A 17,797-nucleotide genomic window follows, 5' to 3' on the forward strand; every position below is an offset into this window, starting at 1 on the left:
ACAATTGGGGCGCCCCAGAAAAGGATTGGGGCTGCCCTGTGTAAAACCCTTGCACAGAGCAGGTAAGTACAACATGTTTGTTTTATATAAAAATAAAAAAAAAAACCTTTTACAATCACTTTAAGGAAAAAAGCCAAAAAAGAAAAATAATGCAGTCACCATATCGAAGAATTGATCAAAGTACAATTTTTTTCATTTTTGGGTTTAATACCACTTTTAACAACTTTTAACAATCTGAATTGCAGGCACACTCCTGGGTTTCCCTCTGTCCTGTTGTGACCCACCCCCTCCCTCCAGGTGGGGGACTGTTTGGGCCTACCTGGGGTTGGGACCTAGTTTGCAGGCCGCATGGGGGGCCAGGGAGTGCACCGTCCGCGGCACTCAACCGTTCATGTGTGGGGGGGGGGGGGTGTTGCCTGATGAGGTTCCTGCAGCTGGCTGGTGTTAGATCGGCTGGCATGGATCCCCCTGTGGGTCCTGGTTACCGTATTCCCACCTTTTTCCTGTAGCCTCGTCTGCTTCTATGGTGGCCATCTTGGTACATCCGTTTTCGGCCATTTTGTGGGGAATCTTTTGCTGTGAAGGTCAGTGGGTGTGCCGGGAGGCTTTCTTTTGGTGAGAGGAGCCCCCCTGAGTTTGACTCAGCCGCTGCATACGTGGGCCTCCCTGCTGGGTCTTTTACCTCGCGCTCTGTCTGTCTGATAATATGGATGACATTTCTACCTCCCCTGCCGCGCATGATACTGGCACTGGTGGATGCACTGGATGTTTTCGGGGAGTGACAGCCTGCAATTTGGGGGATGCAATGGCAGCTGGGCCTGGGAGGTAGCATCTGGCACTCACATGCCAACCACAGAGAAGCTTATTTTGCTAGCGTGCTCATGTAGGATGGGACCGTCTGAGACATTCCCCTGGGGTGTCTAAGCAGCTGCTAGAAGTTACCCTTGTGTCTCTGGTACAGTGGACTGTTCAGTCTATGGTGGACGTACAGTCTGTAGGCTGGATAGGCCTACCGTTGTTCCGGTGGAGCAATCCCTGTCATTTAAGGACTTGGGGGCTGTGGCCTGCGATCTGTACTCCCTGACGGGGTCTGCACTGGGTACAGTGTTCATGATTGCCCTTGCTGCGCAGACTCTGCCTGATGGGCGGAGTTCCAATGCCGTGACTTGAAGGGCAAGTCCCTCCTGCCCTGGGGGAGCTGTTGGACCTGCTGGCGCAGGGGCTACAATTTCTTTGCGATGCCGCGCTGGACACGGCTCCTCTATATGGGTCACCTGCCGGTTAGGCGGTGGTTGTCCAGCGTATACTTGACCGGAGTGTTGGTCTGCAGATCAAACTTTTCAGGGGGATCGTCTGTTTGGCGCTGCCCTGTATGACATTAAGGGTCCCACGGGGGGTAGAGTGCCTTTCTTCCACAGGCTAACAGGGGTAAGGGCCTTCGTCGCAGACTGGGTCACTCCTTGTCGGCTCACAAACAGTTTCTTCATCTCTCTGGGACAGTGGATGTGGCGAAGTCCTTGAAGACTTCCTCGGGTGGTTCCAAACGACCCTGGTCTGGCGAACAAGAGATCATTTTTTTCCAGACCTGCGGACAAGGCCTACTTGAACTGAAGGTGCGTCCTCACCCATCTATGGGGTGGGGGGACGTCCTTGCCAGTTCTCAAACCTGCGGCTGGCCCGGATCCCAGGCAGCTGGGTTCAGGAGGCCATGCGGTCTAGTTGCAAGATCGAGTTTCGGTCAGCTTTTCCGGTGGGGTTTTCCCTTCCAATGTACGGCTGTCCCCGGATCGCTTGCAGGCGCTCTTGGGGTAGTTCAGGCTCTGGTTCAACAAGCTGGACCTGCTGGCCCTTTTGATAGTTCCGTGCGGATCAAAAATTCAAGATGGTATCGGTTCGCACAATGGTGGCTTCCCTACATCAGGGGGGATTCCTTGCCTCCATAGTCAAGATGCCTACCTTCACATCCCGTTATGTTGGGACACCAACCGGTTCTCTTTTTGCCGTCGGGTAGGATCTCTATCGGTTTTTTTTTACGTTACCCCTTGGTCTCCCTTCTGCTACTCGGGTCTTTACAAAAGGTGTTGGCTCCGGTCCTGGCGCTGTTGCGTCAGCAGGGCGTATTGGTCCTGGCTTCCTGGCTGATCTGCTTCTCCGTGGGGAGTCCCCTACGGTGCTGACAATGAATATGGAAGTCCCCATGAGAACTCTGGAGGAGTTCAGGTGGGTTGTGAACCTTCAGATGTCATCCCTGGTCCCTTCATGAGACTGGACTATCTGGGCCTGACTTTGGACTCGTCCCCAGTCAAGGTGTTTTCTCCCTCCGGAACTGATGAACTTAAGAGAAATGGATTTTACGGTAAGTCAAAAATCCAGTTTTTTGCCAGTGGTTTCTTTGCTGCCATGGTGACAGTCACTATTTGGTTTGTGGCTCTTTCAGGCTTGCCTTCAGCCCCTAGAGTGTTAATGGTCCTAGCACTGGCACCTTCTTCTCAAAGCTATCCCAGTCATCTGAAAGTTATCCCAGTCATCTGATAGCTGAACAACTTATTGCTGTCCTATCCAGGTTGGGAGGGACAAGGTAAACCGCCTGGGACCTGCACTTCTGCCACATGAAGAAATGATGAGGCATTTTTTAAAGCTGCTCTATTTTCTACTTCATTGTAGCCAAGAGTCTATCATACATGTAGCACTACTCCCTTTTGGGAGCTGCTTGAAGCGGCTTTCCCTGGGATAGCAACAACTTATGAATTCTTAGTACTTTAAGTGTTTGGCTCAGTCAGAAAACAGTCCAGAGGATTTGGTTTTTGTTTTTATTTTAGAACTTGGGATGGGAGAAGGGATGAGTGGAATACTCCAACTTGATAAATTATGCACAACTTGAAGACTTCTAGCTATTTTGAGTGCGGCAAGGCCGCTGCTTCACCTTGCCACTGAAGCGAAGTATTAGAAAGGGAAACTACTTGGTAGATTACTCTTCAGGGTTCCACTTGACACCCCCTTTTACTCTACTCTTCAGGGTTCTATTTGGCACCCCCTTTTCTATCACTGCCTGTGTGAGCTGATTTTCTGTCCACTGACCTCACTGTAGTGGTCCCCCTTCCAGGGGGCTTGTCAAGGGGTCTGCCCAGGTACTCACGGACACTGTTTTTTCCCCAGGTAGCTCTGTCCACTGCTCCACCGTCAGCTTTTCCAGGATCCTCAAGGCTCTAATCCACACCTGGTTCACTAGGCCGACTGCCTGTAACCACTTTCCTCAGACTGCAGGAGGAGAGACAGCCGTCACCCTCCTCCTGGGGCTCTGCTTCCCGCCAAAGATGCCCTGTCACATGTGACCTCAGCTTTTATGGTCAATCTCAGGATGCACTGTAGTGGTGCCCTCCCACTGGGACTGCCACAAAAGCCTGTGTGTCACTGGCTAGGTTTCTTCCACTGTCCAACAGGCTCCCCTATTGGATACAGTGGGAATGCTCCCTCAGATCAAGTGACTCACACCTGGACACATGAAACAGGCATAACTAACAGATCAGGCTCCCCTGATAAGCAGATGGAGCAATATAAATGCTTTACCTAGCGCCTATCTAGGAGGGTGCTACATGCACTACTACCAATGCATGGTGCACTTCATTTGAAGCAAATGGATTAAACTTTCCCTTGGTGAATATAGCTGCACACTTTGGGATAATAGTGACTTGCCTGATGTTGACAGCGCTGCTTTAAAGTGATTTCTATCAGTTATAGCAGTTTCACAAAAAAAGTAGATTAGTGGCTGGTGCTGCTGCTGTTATTAGTTAACTAATCATCTGAATAAGGCTGCTGGCTGACCCTGGACACCTTGCGCATCCGGGGGCTGCATTTCTGCGGAGATTTGGCTGTGTACAAACTGGCTGCAGCGAATTGGTCAGTTTGTGTGCAGTATCTAGGGAAAACATTTAGTTGCCTCTGAACAAAAAAAGTGCTTGGTGAATGTAGCTTTAAAGTGGAATGAAACCTAACTTGTAGAAAACTTCAATCAGCCACATTTATCTGCCTGCTTGTAATCTCTAATAAATGTGCACTTGGCTGCTCCTGTCCATTCTTGGTGCACTCTGGCTGACTCGCATGCGGCTGATGTCATCCTTCACTGGCCAATTCCATGCCATAGTCCACATCTGGTTATTTTTCGAGTTTGCCAGTACCTCCCTACTCGCATGCCTATTAGCCCACCCCTTGAATGGTGCTGGTGCCTAAAAGGGATGGGCAATCTTTGCCACCATAAGGAAATGTTGGAGCATTGTTTTTATAGTGGCTCAATATTTGTCGTAACAGTGTTGTTTTGAAGGTTACAGCAGTTGTTTCTTGCAGCTTTTTTTATTTAGATTAAATCTGATACTTTCAAAATCATTTTATACTGCTAATTTAGTAAAACCTAGAAGAGCATATACATCGTTTTAAACATTCTTATGTTTGTCACAGGAGCTGGTAATGTATGCAAATTCTGACTTCATGTTAACCTGAGTGCGTTCCACTTATCTTAGTGTGTTTATTATTTTTCAGGAGTTGCTTTGAAGTAGTACTTTCAATGTCGGAGGATGATCTTTCAAGTGATCGAGGAGAGTGCATGAAAAAGTCGATAATTGTGAGTCAAGTATCTGTCTCTATTTTTAAAATGTATCTAAATCAAAAAACATTTTAATATAACGAATTAGTATATTGTGGCTGTAACCACTTTTGGACAGCACTGTTTTTAACCTGTGAAGAGGGTAGTTTTTCAAACTGACTTTTTGATTGTGTGAACTTTAAAAGTAAGTGGCTAACATTTGAAAGCCCAACTCTAGCAAACACTTATTAAAGAGGAGTCCTGCCTGGGGTGGGGGGGGGGAAAAATCAGCACCTACCTGACTTTTAATACATTGACACTTACCTGTCCGACAAGTGTTGTCGGCACACTGTCAGGTGCTGCCGCCGACATTTCTAATTGGCCCGGTGGCGGGGGAAGGAGGGGGGCCGAACTTCCGAATGGGGCAGCAACATCTCCCAGAAGTGGAGATGATTACCTATCTAAAACAGGTTCCCGTTCCCACTCCCCCCTGAAAGGTGCCAACTTTGTCACCGGGGGGGAGCAGATCAGCAGCAGTCCCATTTTTGGAAGGAACTCAGCTTTAAGCAGTTGCAGCAACTATTTTTTCTCTATCGCTCATTGACAGACGTAGTCTTCTTGATTCTCAAGAGCTGGGTTATGTTGTCTCCGCAGGAGTAGGACTAGGCAGAAAGACAAAACGTTCTGGCTCCACCTTAGGGGCAGTCCCTGAGGGTATATCCTCCCTCTCTCTGCTACAGGGAATCAGTTTTTTTCTGTCTAGTCAGGAGTAAGGACCTAAGCTCCTTGCTGGGATCTTTTTGGTCCTGGCAAGATTTTTTCTTTAGAAGAAATATTTTTTAGGTAGTTTTTTCTCCAGTGTTTTTCCTGTGAGATCTTCAAGCAAAAAACGCCGGACTGGGCGACACTAGTGGTCACCCCAGCCGGCCTACGAGCGCGCGCAGACCATTGCATTGCGCTTGGTCGGCCGCGACACATTCAAGTAAGTATGCGGGGCCGGGCGACGGGCTGGATGTTGAGATCCAGTGGTCACCCCGGTTTCTGCCTACGAGCGCGTGCAGACCAGAGCTCCGCGCTGGGTCGGCCGCGACGGAGTCCCAGTGGAGGGACTGACCTTGCAAGTTAAAAGTCTCGCTTGGACGCCAGGAACCTGAGAGTCGAGGCGTCCGGAGTGGTCCACAAACCCCCACCCCGGTGGAGAGGGTATTGTGAAGAGAGGGTGCCTGTCGGTTCGGTATGGTGAGTAAACGTTCCCTTTTTTCTTTCCTCGTTATGAGGCAGTATGAATTATGGGCCCCTCCATACATGGTCAGTATATATCTGACACTAAAAGTCCCCCTTGTAAATACAGTATGTGTTTGTGGGAAGTGGACTTGGTTTGAGAGCTAACACTCTACCCAGCAGACTGTAGCATTACAGCAGACATAGGAGGTATAATCCTACCTTATTTGTAGTGTATCTCCTGTAGATCTATCAATCGCCACTCAGCAGAGATGCAGGTGGATGTGCTGGGAAAAACGTTTTCGGCGGTCCGCCGCCATTTTGCCGTAGACCAGGTGCATGCATGTCCTCAGGTCACGCCGGCCGCCATGTTTTTGGAGTCTAATGTCTCCTATATGGGGGCGGCCATGTTTCATGAGCCCAGCTACCTCGTGGAGAGCTGGGAACGCCGGAAGGCGTACACAGGGGGCGGAGCCACGTCCTTCTACCCGGGAAAAAGCAACAGCTCCTTCCAGTCTGTAAAGACAGACGCTGACTGCAGTTTGTTGGAAACTTCATTGCATCGGTTGGTGAGCCTTGGGGGTCCCTCTCTCTCTCTGTGGGATCGAGAAGCAGGTACTCTGAGGGGCGCTATTGCGCTAGGGGGGGAGACATAAAAAAAAAAAAAAAAAAATTTTGTAAAAAAAAAAAAAAAAAAAAAAAAAAGAGGTATTTTTTATTTAAAAAAAAAAAAAAAAAAAGTTTTTTTGTGTTTTCTGGCAAAGGTGTCCTGAATTATCATGGACCCTGCCACTCATGTATCTCCTCCGGATCCCCTCGAGGGGTCTGCGGGATCCTCCAGCACCCCACTGACGATTAAATCATTGTCCGCTATTATGGAAGCTTGTGTCCCGGGTGGAAGTGGCTTGTCAGGGACAGGGCGCAAGTAAGCGACCCCCGCCTAACCCCTTATTATCTGAAACCTCGGATTCAGACTCTGAGCCTATTTCTGCAGTTGCAGGTACTTCATCTGGTATTGGTGTCTCGTGTACTGTCTTTTCAGACAGTGAGGAGGATGTTTCGGCATCAGCCATAGCCAGAGAGGAAGCGTTGGTAAATGCACTCATGGTATCTGTTCAAGAGACCTTAAGATTACAGGGTATTCCGTCAGAAATAGCTGAAACTGAAATCCCTTTTGGGACTAAAAACGCATCTAGTGGCGAAGGTTTTTTCCATTGCCCAAATGTTTTGGCAATCCAATCAAAGAAGAATGGAGTCTGCCAAAACGCATTTCTACTATTTCTAAACGCATTAACAGGCGTTATCCGTTTGAGGAAACCCTCATTAAGAAATGGACAGAACCACCTGTGGTGGATTCACCAATTGCTAGATTGAATAAAGCCACGGTTATTCCTCTAGAAGACGCTCCGTCTTTTAAAGATCCAGTGGTTCGCAAGATAGAAGCTATGTCTCGCACCATGTTTACCTTGATTGGATCAGCTTTCAGACCAATAATTGCTATTGATCTGGTTTCGCAGGCTGTAACTGTATGGACCAAGTGGTTACGCCGGGACCTAGAAGAGGTCCCTCAGGCGGTATCAGATTTGTTGGAACAGATGATACAGGGGTTACAGTTTGTGTGTGATGCGGCGTTAGACGCCACTTCATTATTGGCACGAGCATCTGTCTCAGCGGTGGTTCTCAAGCGTACACTGTGGCTAAAAGGTTGGTTAGCCGACCAAGGTTCCAAAAAAGCATTGGCTAATTTCCCCTTTTTAGGAGAGCGTCTATTTGGAGCCAACTTAGATGAGATCATTAAGGATCTCACGGGTGGAAAGAGCACCTTTTTTACCGCAAAATTTTAAAGGTAAAGGAACTCGTCAAAGACGAGGGCCTTCTTTTTCTGCTCACAAGAGGTTTTTTTTTTTTCGTCCCGCGGGTGAAAAAATTAAGTCCTCCAAAGCTCCTGCAGGAGGCGTCAGGGGTCGTTGGTCGGGCAAGCAAAAGCCCGCCCCCTCTAGACCTGAAGATAAACCGTCCAAAGCCTGAAGGTGCGCCCCCCACCCATAACTGGGGTGGGGGGACGTCTTCGCCGGTTCCCGGATCCATGGCTTTCCAGAATCTTGGACAGATGGGTTTGCGAAGTCATAAGGTCAGGGTACAAGATCGAGCTTCGATCTCTCCCACCGGCGCGATTCTTCCCTTCCAATAGCCGACTATCCCCGGATCGTTTAGACGATCTGTGGAGAGCAGTCACAGATTTACTACAACAAGGAGTGGTAGTCCACGTTCCTTGGACAGAACGCTTTCAGGGGTTTTTATTCAAACCTATTTACAATACTCAGGAAAGAGGGCAAAGTGCGTCCAATTCTGGACTTAAGGGCACTCAATTCTTTTGTCTACATAAGAAGATTCAGAATGGAGTCCATTCGCACAGTAGCAGCCTTTTCTGCATCCAGGGGATGTCCTAGCGTCCATAGACATCTAGGACGCATATCTTCACATTCCCATTTTCGCAGGACATCAGCGGTTTCTACGTTTTTCCGTAGAAGAGAACCACTATCAGTTTGTGGCGTTACCTCTCGGTCTCGCCACGGCTCCGCGGGTCTTCACGAAGGTGTTGGCCCCAATGTTGGCACTTCTGCGCCAAAGAGGCAGATCGATTCTAGGTTACCTAGACGATCTTCTGCTTCATGCAGAGTCTCCTCAGACCTTGCTACAAAACATAGAAATTACTATGATTTCTTTACAGGAATTCGGGTGGCTGGTGAACCAGCAAAAGTCATTTCTGGTTCCCACCCAGAGGCTCGAATATCTGGGTCTAATTCTAGACACAGTCAGGACAAGAGTTTTTCTTCCGGTAGGGAAACTCCGAAAGATTCAATCAGCAGTCCACCAACAGCTGGTCTTCCCTTCGGACTTGCATGAGGGGTCTGGGGTTGATGGTGGCTTCCTTCGAAGCAGTCCCATTTGCCCAGTCCCATACCCGAATTCTTCAGCAAGAGATTCTTCTCAGATGGAATCGGAATCCGGAATCCCTGGACAATCAGATCCGATTGAGCAAACAGACCAGAGAGTCTCTGGTCTGGTGGCTTCGGTCTCCGATGCTCAGCCAGGGAAAGTCATTTCTGCCAATATATTGGACGACAGTGACCACGGATGCCAGTCTATCCGGATGGGGAGGAATTCTCGGTCAGTTATCTGTCCAGGGACTTTGGTCCCCGGAAGAATCCAGGTTACCGATTAAAGTAAAGGAACTGAGAGCGATCAGACTTTGTCTGATTCACTGGACCGAGCAGCTCCAGGGCAGCCCGGTTCGGATCCAGTCGGACAACGCCACGGCCGTGGCTTATGTCAATCACCAGGGGGGCACCAAGAGTGTCCGAGCGGCCAAAGAAGTGGCTTGCATTCTTCGCTGGGCGGAACGATTTGTTCCAGCAATCTCTGCGGTGTTCATTCCGGGGTTGGAGAATTGGCAGGCAGATTATCTCAGCCGTCAGACTCTGGATCAGGGGGAATGGTCCCTCCATCCAGACGTTTTCCACCAGTTGTGCCTACAATGGGGCACCCCGGATATGGATCTGTTGGCATCTCGATTCAACAGGAAAGTTCAGAGATTCGTGGCTCGCTCCCGCGATCCTCTAGCAGAAACCGCAGACGCACTGATCGCCCCGTGGGGGCAATACCAGCTAATGTATGCCTTCCCTCCTCTTGGGTTACTGCCAGGACTTCTTCGCAGGATAGAAGAGGAAGGAATTCCAGTAATCCTGGCAGCTCCGGACTGGCCTCGTCGAGCTTGTTACGCCGACTTGGTCAGACTGATGGCGGACGTCCCGTGGAGACTTCTTCTCAGGGAGGATCTACTGTCTCGGGGACCGATCTTCCATCCTGCTTTACGATCGCTGGTTTTAAACGGCCTGGTTATTGAGACCCAGGTGCTGAAGGACAAGGGATTGTCAGCTTCAGTTATTCCTACTCTAGTTAAAACAAGGAAAGCGACTTCCAGAAAGATTATCATCGTACATGGAAGTCTTATATTGTGTGGTGTGAATCCCTTGGGTTCCATCTACATCTTTATTCGGTAGTCCGAATATTGGCTTTCTGCAACAGGGAGTTGAGCAGAAGCTGGCCTTGAGTGTTATCAAGGGTCTGGTTTCAGCATTTGCTATCTTCTTTCAGAAGCTTTTGTCTACTCATTCCTTGGTGCGGAATTTCATCCAGGGTGTGCGACACCTGGCTCTGCCAGTGCACGCGCCGTTACCATCCTGGGATCTTAATTTGGTGCTGTCGGTTCTTCAGACACCTCCCTTTGAAAATATCAGGGAGATTCCCTTGCTTACTTTATCCCAGAAGGTGGTCTTCTTGGTGGCTATCACTTCTGCACGCAGGGTGTCAGAACTGGCTGCATTATCCTGTTGTTCCCCAGATCTGGTGGTTCATAGGGATAAGGTTGTTCTTCATCCGAATCCATCCTTCCTTCTAAGGTGGTTTCAAAGTTTCATTGAATAAGGACAGTGTATTGTCCTTCCTATGTCCTTAGCCCAATCATCCTCGAGAATTTGCATGGCATTCCTTGGATGTAGTTCGGGCGATCAGGATATACTTGAATACTACGGATTCAATTTGTAAGACGGATTCACTGTTTGTGATCACGGATGGCCCTAGAAGGGGTTGCCTGTTCTGCTGCGACCATCTTTAGATGGATCAGACAGACGGTGGTATAGGCTTATTTTATCTAAGGGTCGGGATCCCCCGTTCCCTGTTAAGGCGCATTCTACTCGGGCGCTTAGAGTTTCCTGGACCTTCCGCCATCAGGCGTCAGTGGTTCAGGTTTTCAAGGCGACTGTTTAGTAGTCGGTTCATACCTTTACAATATTGTATAAGGTTTATGTGATGGCATCGTCAGATGCCTCTTCTGGCTGCTAGGTTCCTGCAGGCCACTGTTTGAGGAGACTGTTGGTCTACCTCGAGGATTTGTGGGGTAGGTCTCATCTGTTTACTCGATGAGTCCTTTGATACTTCTGGTTGGCTCCGGTTGGGCCTTCTAGATTGGATTTTGATTCTGTCAATCCCACCCCTCATTTTGTGGCACTGCTTCTGGATGTCCCAGCTCTTGAGAATCAAGAAGACTACGTCTGTCAATGAGCGATAGAGAAAAATGGATTTTTGTAAGATCTTACCGTAAAATCCTTTTCTCTTAAGCTCATTGACAGACGTAGTACCCGCCCCTCTATCATTGAGTTGGGTTGGGTTAAATTCTCTGTACTGCTTTAAAACAGAACTGATTCCCTGTAGCAGAGAGAGGGAGGATATACCCTCAGGGACTGCCCCTAAGGTGGAGCCAGAACGTTTTGTCTTTCTGCCTAGTCCTACTCCTGCGGAGACAACATAACCCAGCTCTTGAGAATCAAGAAGACTACGTCTGTCAATGAGCTTAAGAGAAAAGGATTTTACGGTAAGATCTTACAAAAATCCATTTTTTCCTTTTCGGAAAAATATTTGATAAGATGACCATTGTAAGCACCCTGTTAGTAAATTTTTTAAACCCTTTAACTGTCACTTTTGCCATGATACATTTGGTGTGTTAGAGGAAGTTGAAAAATAACACCGGCAGGATTAACATGTAAAAAAAACTGTTCTGGTGGGGTCAAATAAAAAAAAAAAAAACAATTTCTGTGTTCATGCTTGTAACAGACTGCATCATAAATATTTTGTCTGAAGTTTCACATTAACCACATTAAGACCGCCTGCCGCAGATTTACTGTGGCAGGCAGCCTCTTCTGCGCAAACCAACTTAGCCCTACATCGTTCACGCGCGTGGTGCTGAGGGGCGAGCGCACGCTGCCAGTGGCGCGCTCCCGCCTCCACTAGGCAGCGGGGATGCCAGTGCACGTGGCCGGGATTACCGCCGGCCACCCACGATCGCTCCCTGCTGAAAGCGAACGATCAGCTATTGTAAACACAGTTGACCGTTCTCTCTGAAATGATCAAGAGCGCCTGTTATCCTTCTATATAGGATCTCAGGTCTCTATGATCATTTCACGAGTCCCTCCCCCCCACAGTTAGAAAACACTCCCCTAGGCTCACATTTAACCCTTTTAATCACCCCTAGGTTAACCCCTTCCCTGCTAATGTCATTATTACAGTAACAATGCACATTTTTTTTTTAAGCACTGACTACTGTAGTAATGTCTCTGATCCCCCCCAAAAGTGTCCATTAGAGGTCTGATCTGTCTGCCGCAATGCCGCAGTCCTGCTAAAAATTGCAGATAGCCGCTATTACTAGTAAATAAATGAAAATGACATAAATCCTTCCCCTATTTTGTAGACGTGATAGCTTTTGTGCAAACCAATCAAAATATGCTTGTAGCAGAATACAAATTGGCCTAAAAGGATGAAAATGTTTGATCTTTAAATTTTTTTTTTTTTTTTGGGAATGTTCTATAGCAGAAAGTGGAAAATATAGTTTTGTTTTTTTTTTTTCTTCCAGAAATGTCGCTCTTTTTTTTTTTTTTTTTGTTTTATAGGGCCAAAAAAAAAAAAATCGCACTGGTGATCAAATACCACCAAAAGAAAGCTCTATTTGTGGGGAAAAAAGGCATCAATTTTATTTCGGTAGAGTGTCGCACGACCGCGTTAAAGTAACACAGTGCCGAATCACAAAAAATGGCCTGGTCATTAAGGGGGCAAAACCTTCCGTTCCAGAACTGGTTAAAGGGTGTACCTTTTTGCTAAAAAAAACTGAGTATGCAGTTAAGGGGTGCCTGTAGATAAAAAACAAACTGCAGCTTTTAATAAAGTTGATTAACGCCCTTTACGTACCTCCGGAAGCATTGTCAAAAAAGTCTGAGATGGCATCCCCCTGTGTTGCCTTGTTGCTAGGACACTACCAACTCTTCCTGGTCCCCACCACCAAAATAAATTAATCATTCAAATGCTGATCTCTGAGCTGCTGTTTCAGGGGAGAGAGAGTGCATGTCAGGAAGTTAGAATCCAAGAAATTCCGCTCCTGCCATGGTGTAAGTGAGCAGTAATAGCTGGGAGTGTCTTAGCAGTGTCTAGCAACAAGGCGCAGGGTAGGGTGTTGCCATGTCTACGAGTTTTTGCCCAGGAGTCAGGAGGTACATAAATGGTCAATGCTTAAACAAGGACATTATTCAACTTTAGCCAAAGTAGCACAGGTTTTTTTTTTTTTTTTTTTTTTTTTACAAATGCTCCTTACCCTGCAAAGCTAGTTTATTAAAGAAGAAAAAAAAAAAAAAAAAAAAGGTAAAGTAGTTCTTTTACGCTGAACTCCAGGCAAAAAGCTGAACAAAGACATGAAATGCATATAAAGGAGCTGTTTTTTTACCTGGAAAAGAATGTTTCTTTATCGTTCATTGACCAACTCAGCGCGATATTCTTCTTAACCATTGGGTTATGCTGCCCCCTACAGGAGTAGGACACTAGACAGGAAAAATCTTTACCACGCCTATGGGGCAGTCCCTGGGGGTATACACCCACTAACTCTGCTAAAGGCATTCAGTTTTTTTTCTGCCTAGTCAGGAGTAAGGACTTAGTTCCCTGCTGGGATTTCAGTCCTAGCATATTTATGTAATAAGGGAACCTTTTCTCTAAATTTAATTTTTTTTAACCAGTTATGTTCCTGAGAGAACTACAATCAACAGCTGGACGTCGCACTGGGTATTCTAGATCCTTATGGTCTCCCAGTCCTGCCAGCAAGCGTGTGCAGGTCGCAGCTAAGGGCTAGGCCTCGCCACTGGACGGGGGCTGGTCCGCGAGTCAAACACCTCGCCGGGATGCACATGACCTGATTTGGCTTGAGTCGCAGCATATCCCTTGGCCATCAGCACCCCCATCCCGGGTGGAGAGGTGGTCTGTCCGGAGTGGCGCTCACACAAATAATGTTGGTATGGTGAGTATTGTCCCCCCATATCTCTTGTGGTCCCAGGGTGGATGTGGGCCCCTCCCTGGGATGGTCGGACCCTTGGGTTACCCCCCTTGTATGTGGGGTCTCTGGGGACCATCGACCATCCAAGGCCCCCCTACAGGCCATCCTCCCCACTCTTTCATAGGGGTCCGTACCTTAGTCGGGTAATTTTTTTTAGCTAGTTATGTTCCTGAGAGAACTACAATCAACAACTGGATGTCGCACTGGGTATTCTAGATCCTTATGGTCTCCCAGTCCTGCCAGCAAGCGTGTGCAGGTCGCAGCTCAGGGCTAGGCCTCGCCACTGGACGGGGGGCTGGTCCGCGAGTCAAACACCTCGCCGGGATGCACATGACCTGATTTGGCTTGAGTCGCAGCATATCCCTTGGCCATCAGCACCCCCATCCCGGGTGGAGAGGTGGTCTGTCCGGAGTGGCGCTCACCCGAATAATGTTGGTATGGTGAGTATTGTCCCCCCATATCTCTTGTGGTCCCAGGGTGGATGTGGGCCCCTCCCTGGGATGGTCGGACCCTTGGGTTACCCCCCTTGTATGTGGGGTCTCTGGGGACCATCGACCATCCAAGGCCCCCCCACAGGCCATCCTCCCCACTCTTTCATAGGGGTCCGTACCTTAGTCGGGTACGGTGCAGGGGCTGTAGCTAGGGATGGGAACACCGATGCCGCTGATCGTGTGATCCGCTGGGGGGGGGTGGGGATATTCTTGGTGGGTTCCCTGCCAGGGCCCCCCCCCCCCCCCCCTCATGCAGAGTAGACCTCTGGACCCCTCAGGGGATCCTGTAGATCGCATGGTGTGCCGTGGACGCCACCATTTTCTTGTAGATCAGCTGTACAAGGCTCGGCAGCCATTTTTTAGTAGTTTCCCATTGAAATGCATTGGGCTACCATTTTGTTGTGGTCCCCCCATTGAAATGCATTGGGCGGCCATTTTCTGGGAGTCCGAGAATGCTGTACAGCAGTGAGTGGCAAGGTTTTACCTCTGGTACTGACCCAGGTACTTCCTCTTCCTGTAAGGATAGTTTACTGTACACTTCAGACTGGCTCTGCTCTCTCTAATATCGGGTGGTGGTTAGTCTATTGGGGTCCCTGTAGATCGTTCCCTCACTCTGCTATATTGAGGTATATTCTGAGGTTGATTTGGCCGCCATGGATGTGAGTTACCGTGAGGGGTCTACGTCGTCGCGCACTAATTCAGGTGGAGATGATGGTTTTTCCTTGTCCGGGAACTTTTTGAGAAAATTGTCACTGAACAGTGGGTGCGCTTTAAACACGTTAGTGGTTCTGAAGCGTTTCCCGAGACGCTATCCCTTTGCGGACGCTGTGATCAAAAAATGAACTGTTCCACCGAAGGTGGACCACCCAATCTCCAAACTGAATAAATCCACTGTGATTCTGATGGAGGAGCCTCCGGTCTTTAAAGACCCTGTTAGGATGAGGCTCTGTCCAGCCACTTACATTTGATAGTGGGCTCAATACTTACACCGGTCTTACTGGTGGGAAGAGTACTCTTCTTCATCAATCTGCTCAGGGCAAGGCACCTCGTCAAGACAGGGCCCCCTCTTTTCAGCATACAAGTGGCCCTTTTGTGCCTCCGGCATGCAGGAGAAGGATCTAAGACTTTTAGATCATCTGGGGGTTCCTAGAAGATGTTTGGGTAAGCCAAGAGCAGGCCCCTCCATTTCTGCAGTTAAGCCCTCTTCTGCATGAAGGGACGCGCTCACCCGTAATGGGGTGGGGGGGATTTCTTAGTTTCTTTCCGGATCCATGGTCCTTCTTGTTTCAAGGGGAATGGGGAGAGTTGAGAAGCACTAGATTTATTCTCCCTGGAGAAGAGATGCGTGAGAGGGAACATGATAGCGATTTACAAATACCTCAACGGTGATCAGAGCATAGAAAAAAAAAACTATTCAGTCGCAAGGAATGCATGAGTACATGAGGTTATAAAATGCGTTTGGAGAAGAGATTTAACCTCAGGCTACGCTACGCAGGGGGTTCTTTACTGTATGGGCTACAAGACTGTGGAATTCCCTGCCACAAATGGTAGTAACTGCGGGGAGTATGGCTACTTTTAAAAGACTCTTGTACGTATATCTCAAGGATCGAAACATTCAGGGGTATGAAAAATGAATACATCCATGCACACCTACACAGGTTGAACTGGATGGACTATTGTCTTTATTCAACCTCACTGTAACAGGAAGTCAGGTAAATCTGTGGATGTAGTCACAGACAGGAGATACATTTCCACCTGGTTTAGAAAATTCACCAATTACTATAGGGTGTCGGCTGCAAAGGCAGCAGGAAGGTGTAAAGAAGTTGAAAACCATTCAGCTGTTCGGAATGAGGAAGTTAAGGCCTCTATAATTTGTCCAAAGGAAGTCTAAGGATTGCTGCCTCCTGATGCTGTGGAGAGGAGGACAGTCAGATGTGTGCCTCCCGTCGCTGTGTGAGCCTGGGAGAAGGATTGCTGCCTCCTGACGCCGTGTGGGTAGAGGAGGACAGTCAGATGTGTGCCTCCCGACGCTGTGCGAGCATGGGAGAAGACCTCCTGAAGCGATGTGCGCTGAGGAGGGTAAAAAGTGTGAAGACTTCTCAAGGTGAGAAAATGAACTATTTCTATGTGGAAGAAATAAATTAACTGTTTGCTATGTGAAGAGACAAGCAAAGGAATGTGTTCTATGTGAAGAGAAAAGCAAAGGGACATGTTCAATGTGAAGAGGAAAAGGGAAATGTTCAATGGACATTTGTTGTGTGAAGAGAAAAAACATGGACTATTGAGTGTCTGCTGTAGGATCAGCAAAGTTTGCCCAACAGTAGGTTGGAGACAGACTCCGTAGGTAGGTTCCTGTATGTGAGAAGGTAGCCGCCCACAGTGGCAAGGATTTATTTTGTGTTTTATTTTTATTTTGATGTTTTTGAGGCTTGCACTTGTGTAAAGTAAATTGCAAGAATAAACCAAACTGTTGTTTGCAACCACTTCTCGGCTATCTCCCTGTGTAAACGTACCCCCCCAAGGGGTCATCCATACCCGCCACCGAGCTAATCTCCCAAACTCACCTACTATGTAACTATGTAATGTAACTATGAATGGGTCCACAAACTGATTCAGGTCTCGAAGTTTGAACAGATTCTTCACACCCTATCTACGCCTATCTCCGGATCGGTTAAGGAATCTACGAGAAGCGGTACAAGATTTGCTGTTGCAGGGGTGATTGGGCGGGTTCCCTCTCGGGAATGCTTTCAAGGGTTTTACTCAAACCCGTTCACTGTGCCCAGGAAAGAAGGCAAGTGCATCCTATCTTGGACCTCAAGGCTCTGAACCGCTTTATGTGGGTATAGAAGTTTCAAAGTGAATCGTTTTGCACGGTAGCCTACCTTCACATTCTTATTTATGCTGGACTCCAGTGTTTCCTTTGCTTCGTTGTGGGCGGCAAGGAGCATTATCAATTTGTGGTGTTACCCTTTGGTCTCGCCTCTGCTCCCAGGGTCTTCACCAAAGTGTTGGCTCTGGTATTGACATTACTGCGACAGAGGGGGATTGCTGTACTATGGTACCTAGACGATCTCTTAGGAGCAGACTCCCATTCAGCCCTGCTGGCCGACTTAACCATTACTGTACTGACTCTGCAAGAGTTCGGTTGGAACATTAATTTCCAGAAATCTGCTCTAGTCCCATCCTCCAAACTGGATTATCTGGGACTGACTCTGAACTCCGCTTCAGTGAGGGTGTTTCTCTGGACAAACTGCTAAAATTGCAGAGGGCGATTCGCCTGCGGTTATCCAGAAAACTGTCCTTTCTACGAACTTGCATGCGAGGGCTGGGCCTGATGGTGTCTTCGTTTTTGAGGCGGTTCTGTTCGCACAGTTCCACACGAGACCTCTGCAAAGAGATTTGTTTTGTCAAGTGGAACAGGGATCCAAAATATTTGGACTATCTGATCCTGCTGAGCCAAAAACACGTGAAGTGTTCTGTGTGGTGGGTCCACTCCCTGGCTTTGTCGGGGCAATTCATGCCTTCCCCTGTATTGGACTGTGGTTTCCACGGATGCCAGCCTGGTTGGGGGGGGGGGGC

The 17,797-nt window shown here is 48.2% G+C and overlaps 1 protein-coding gene across 1 annotated transcript in view; it reads left to right on the forward strand.

The window, feature by feature from the left end:
* RLF (RLF zinc finger) overlaps positions 1-17,797 on the forward strand; it is a 161,611-nt gene that overhangs the window by 64,739 nt on the left and 79,075 nt on the right. The window contains exon 3 of the mRNA XM_082246226.1: positions 4,534-4,615. Coding sequence (XP_082102352.1) covers positions 4,534-4,615 — 82 coding nt within the window. The remainder of the gene's footprint in view (positions 1-4,533; positions 4,616-17,797) is intronic.

Source organism: Pelophylax lessonae, assembly GCF_965119305.1.
Source record: "Pelophylax lessonae genome assembly, chromosome: 2".
Lineage (NCBI taxonomy): Eukaryota > Metazoa > Chordata > Amphibia > Anura > Ranidae > Pelophylax > Pelophylax lessonae.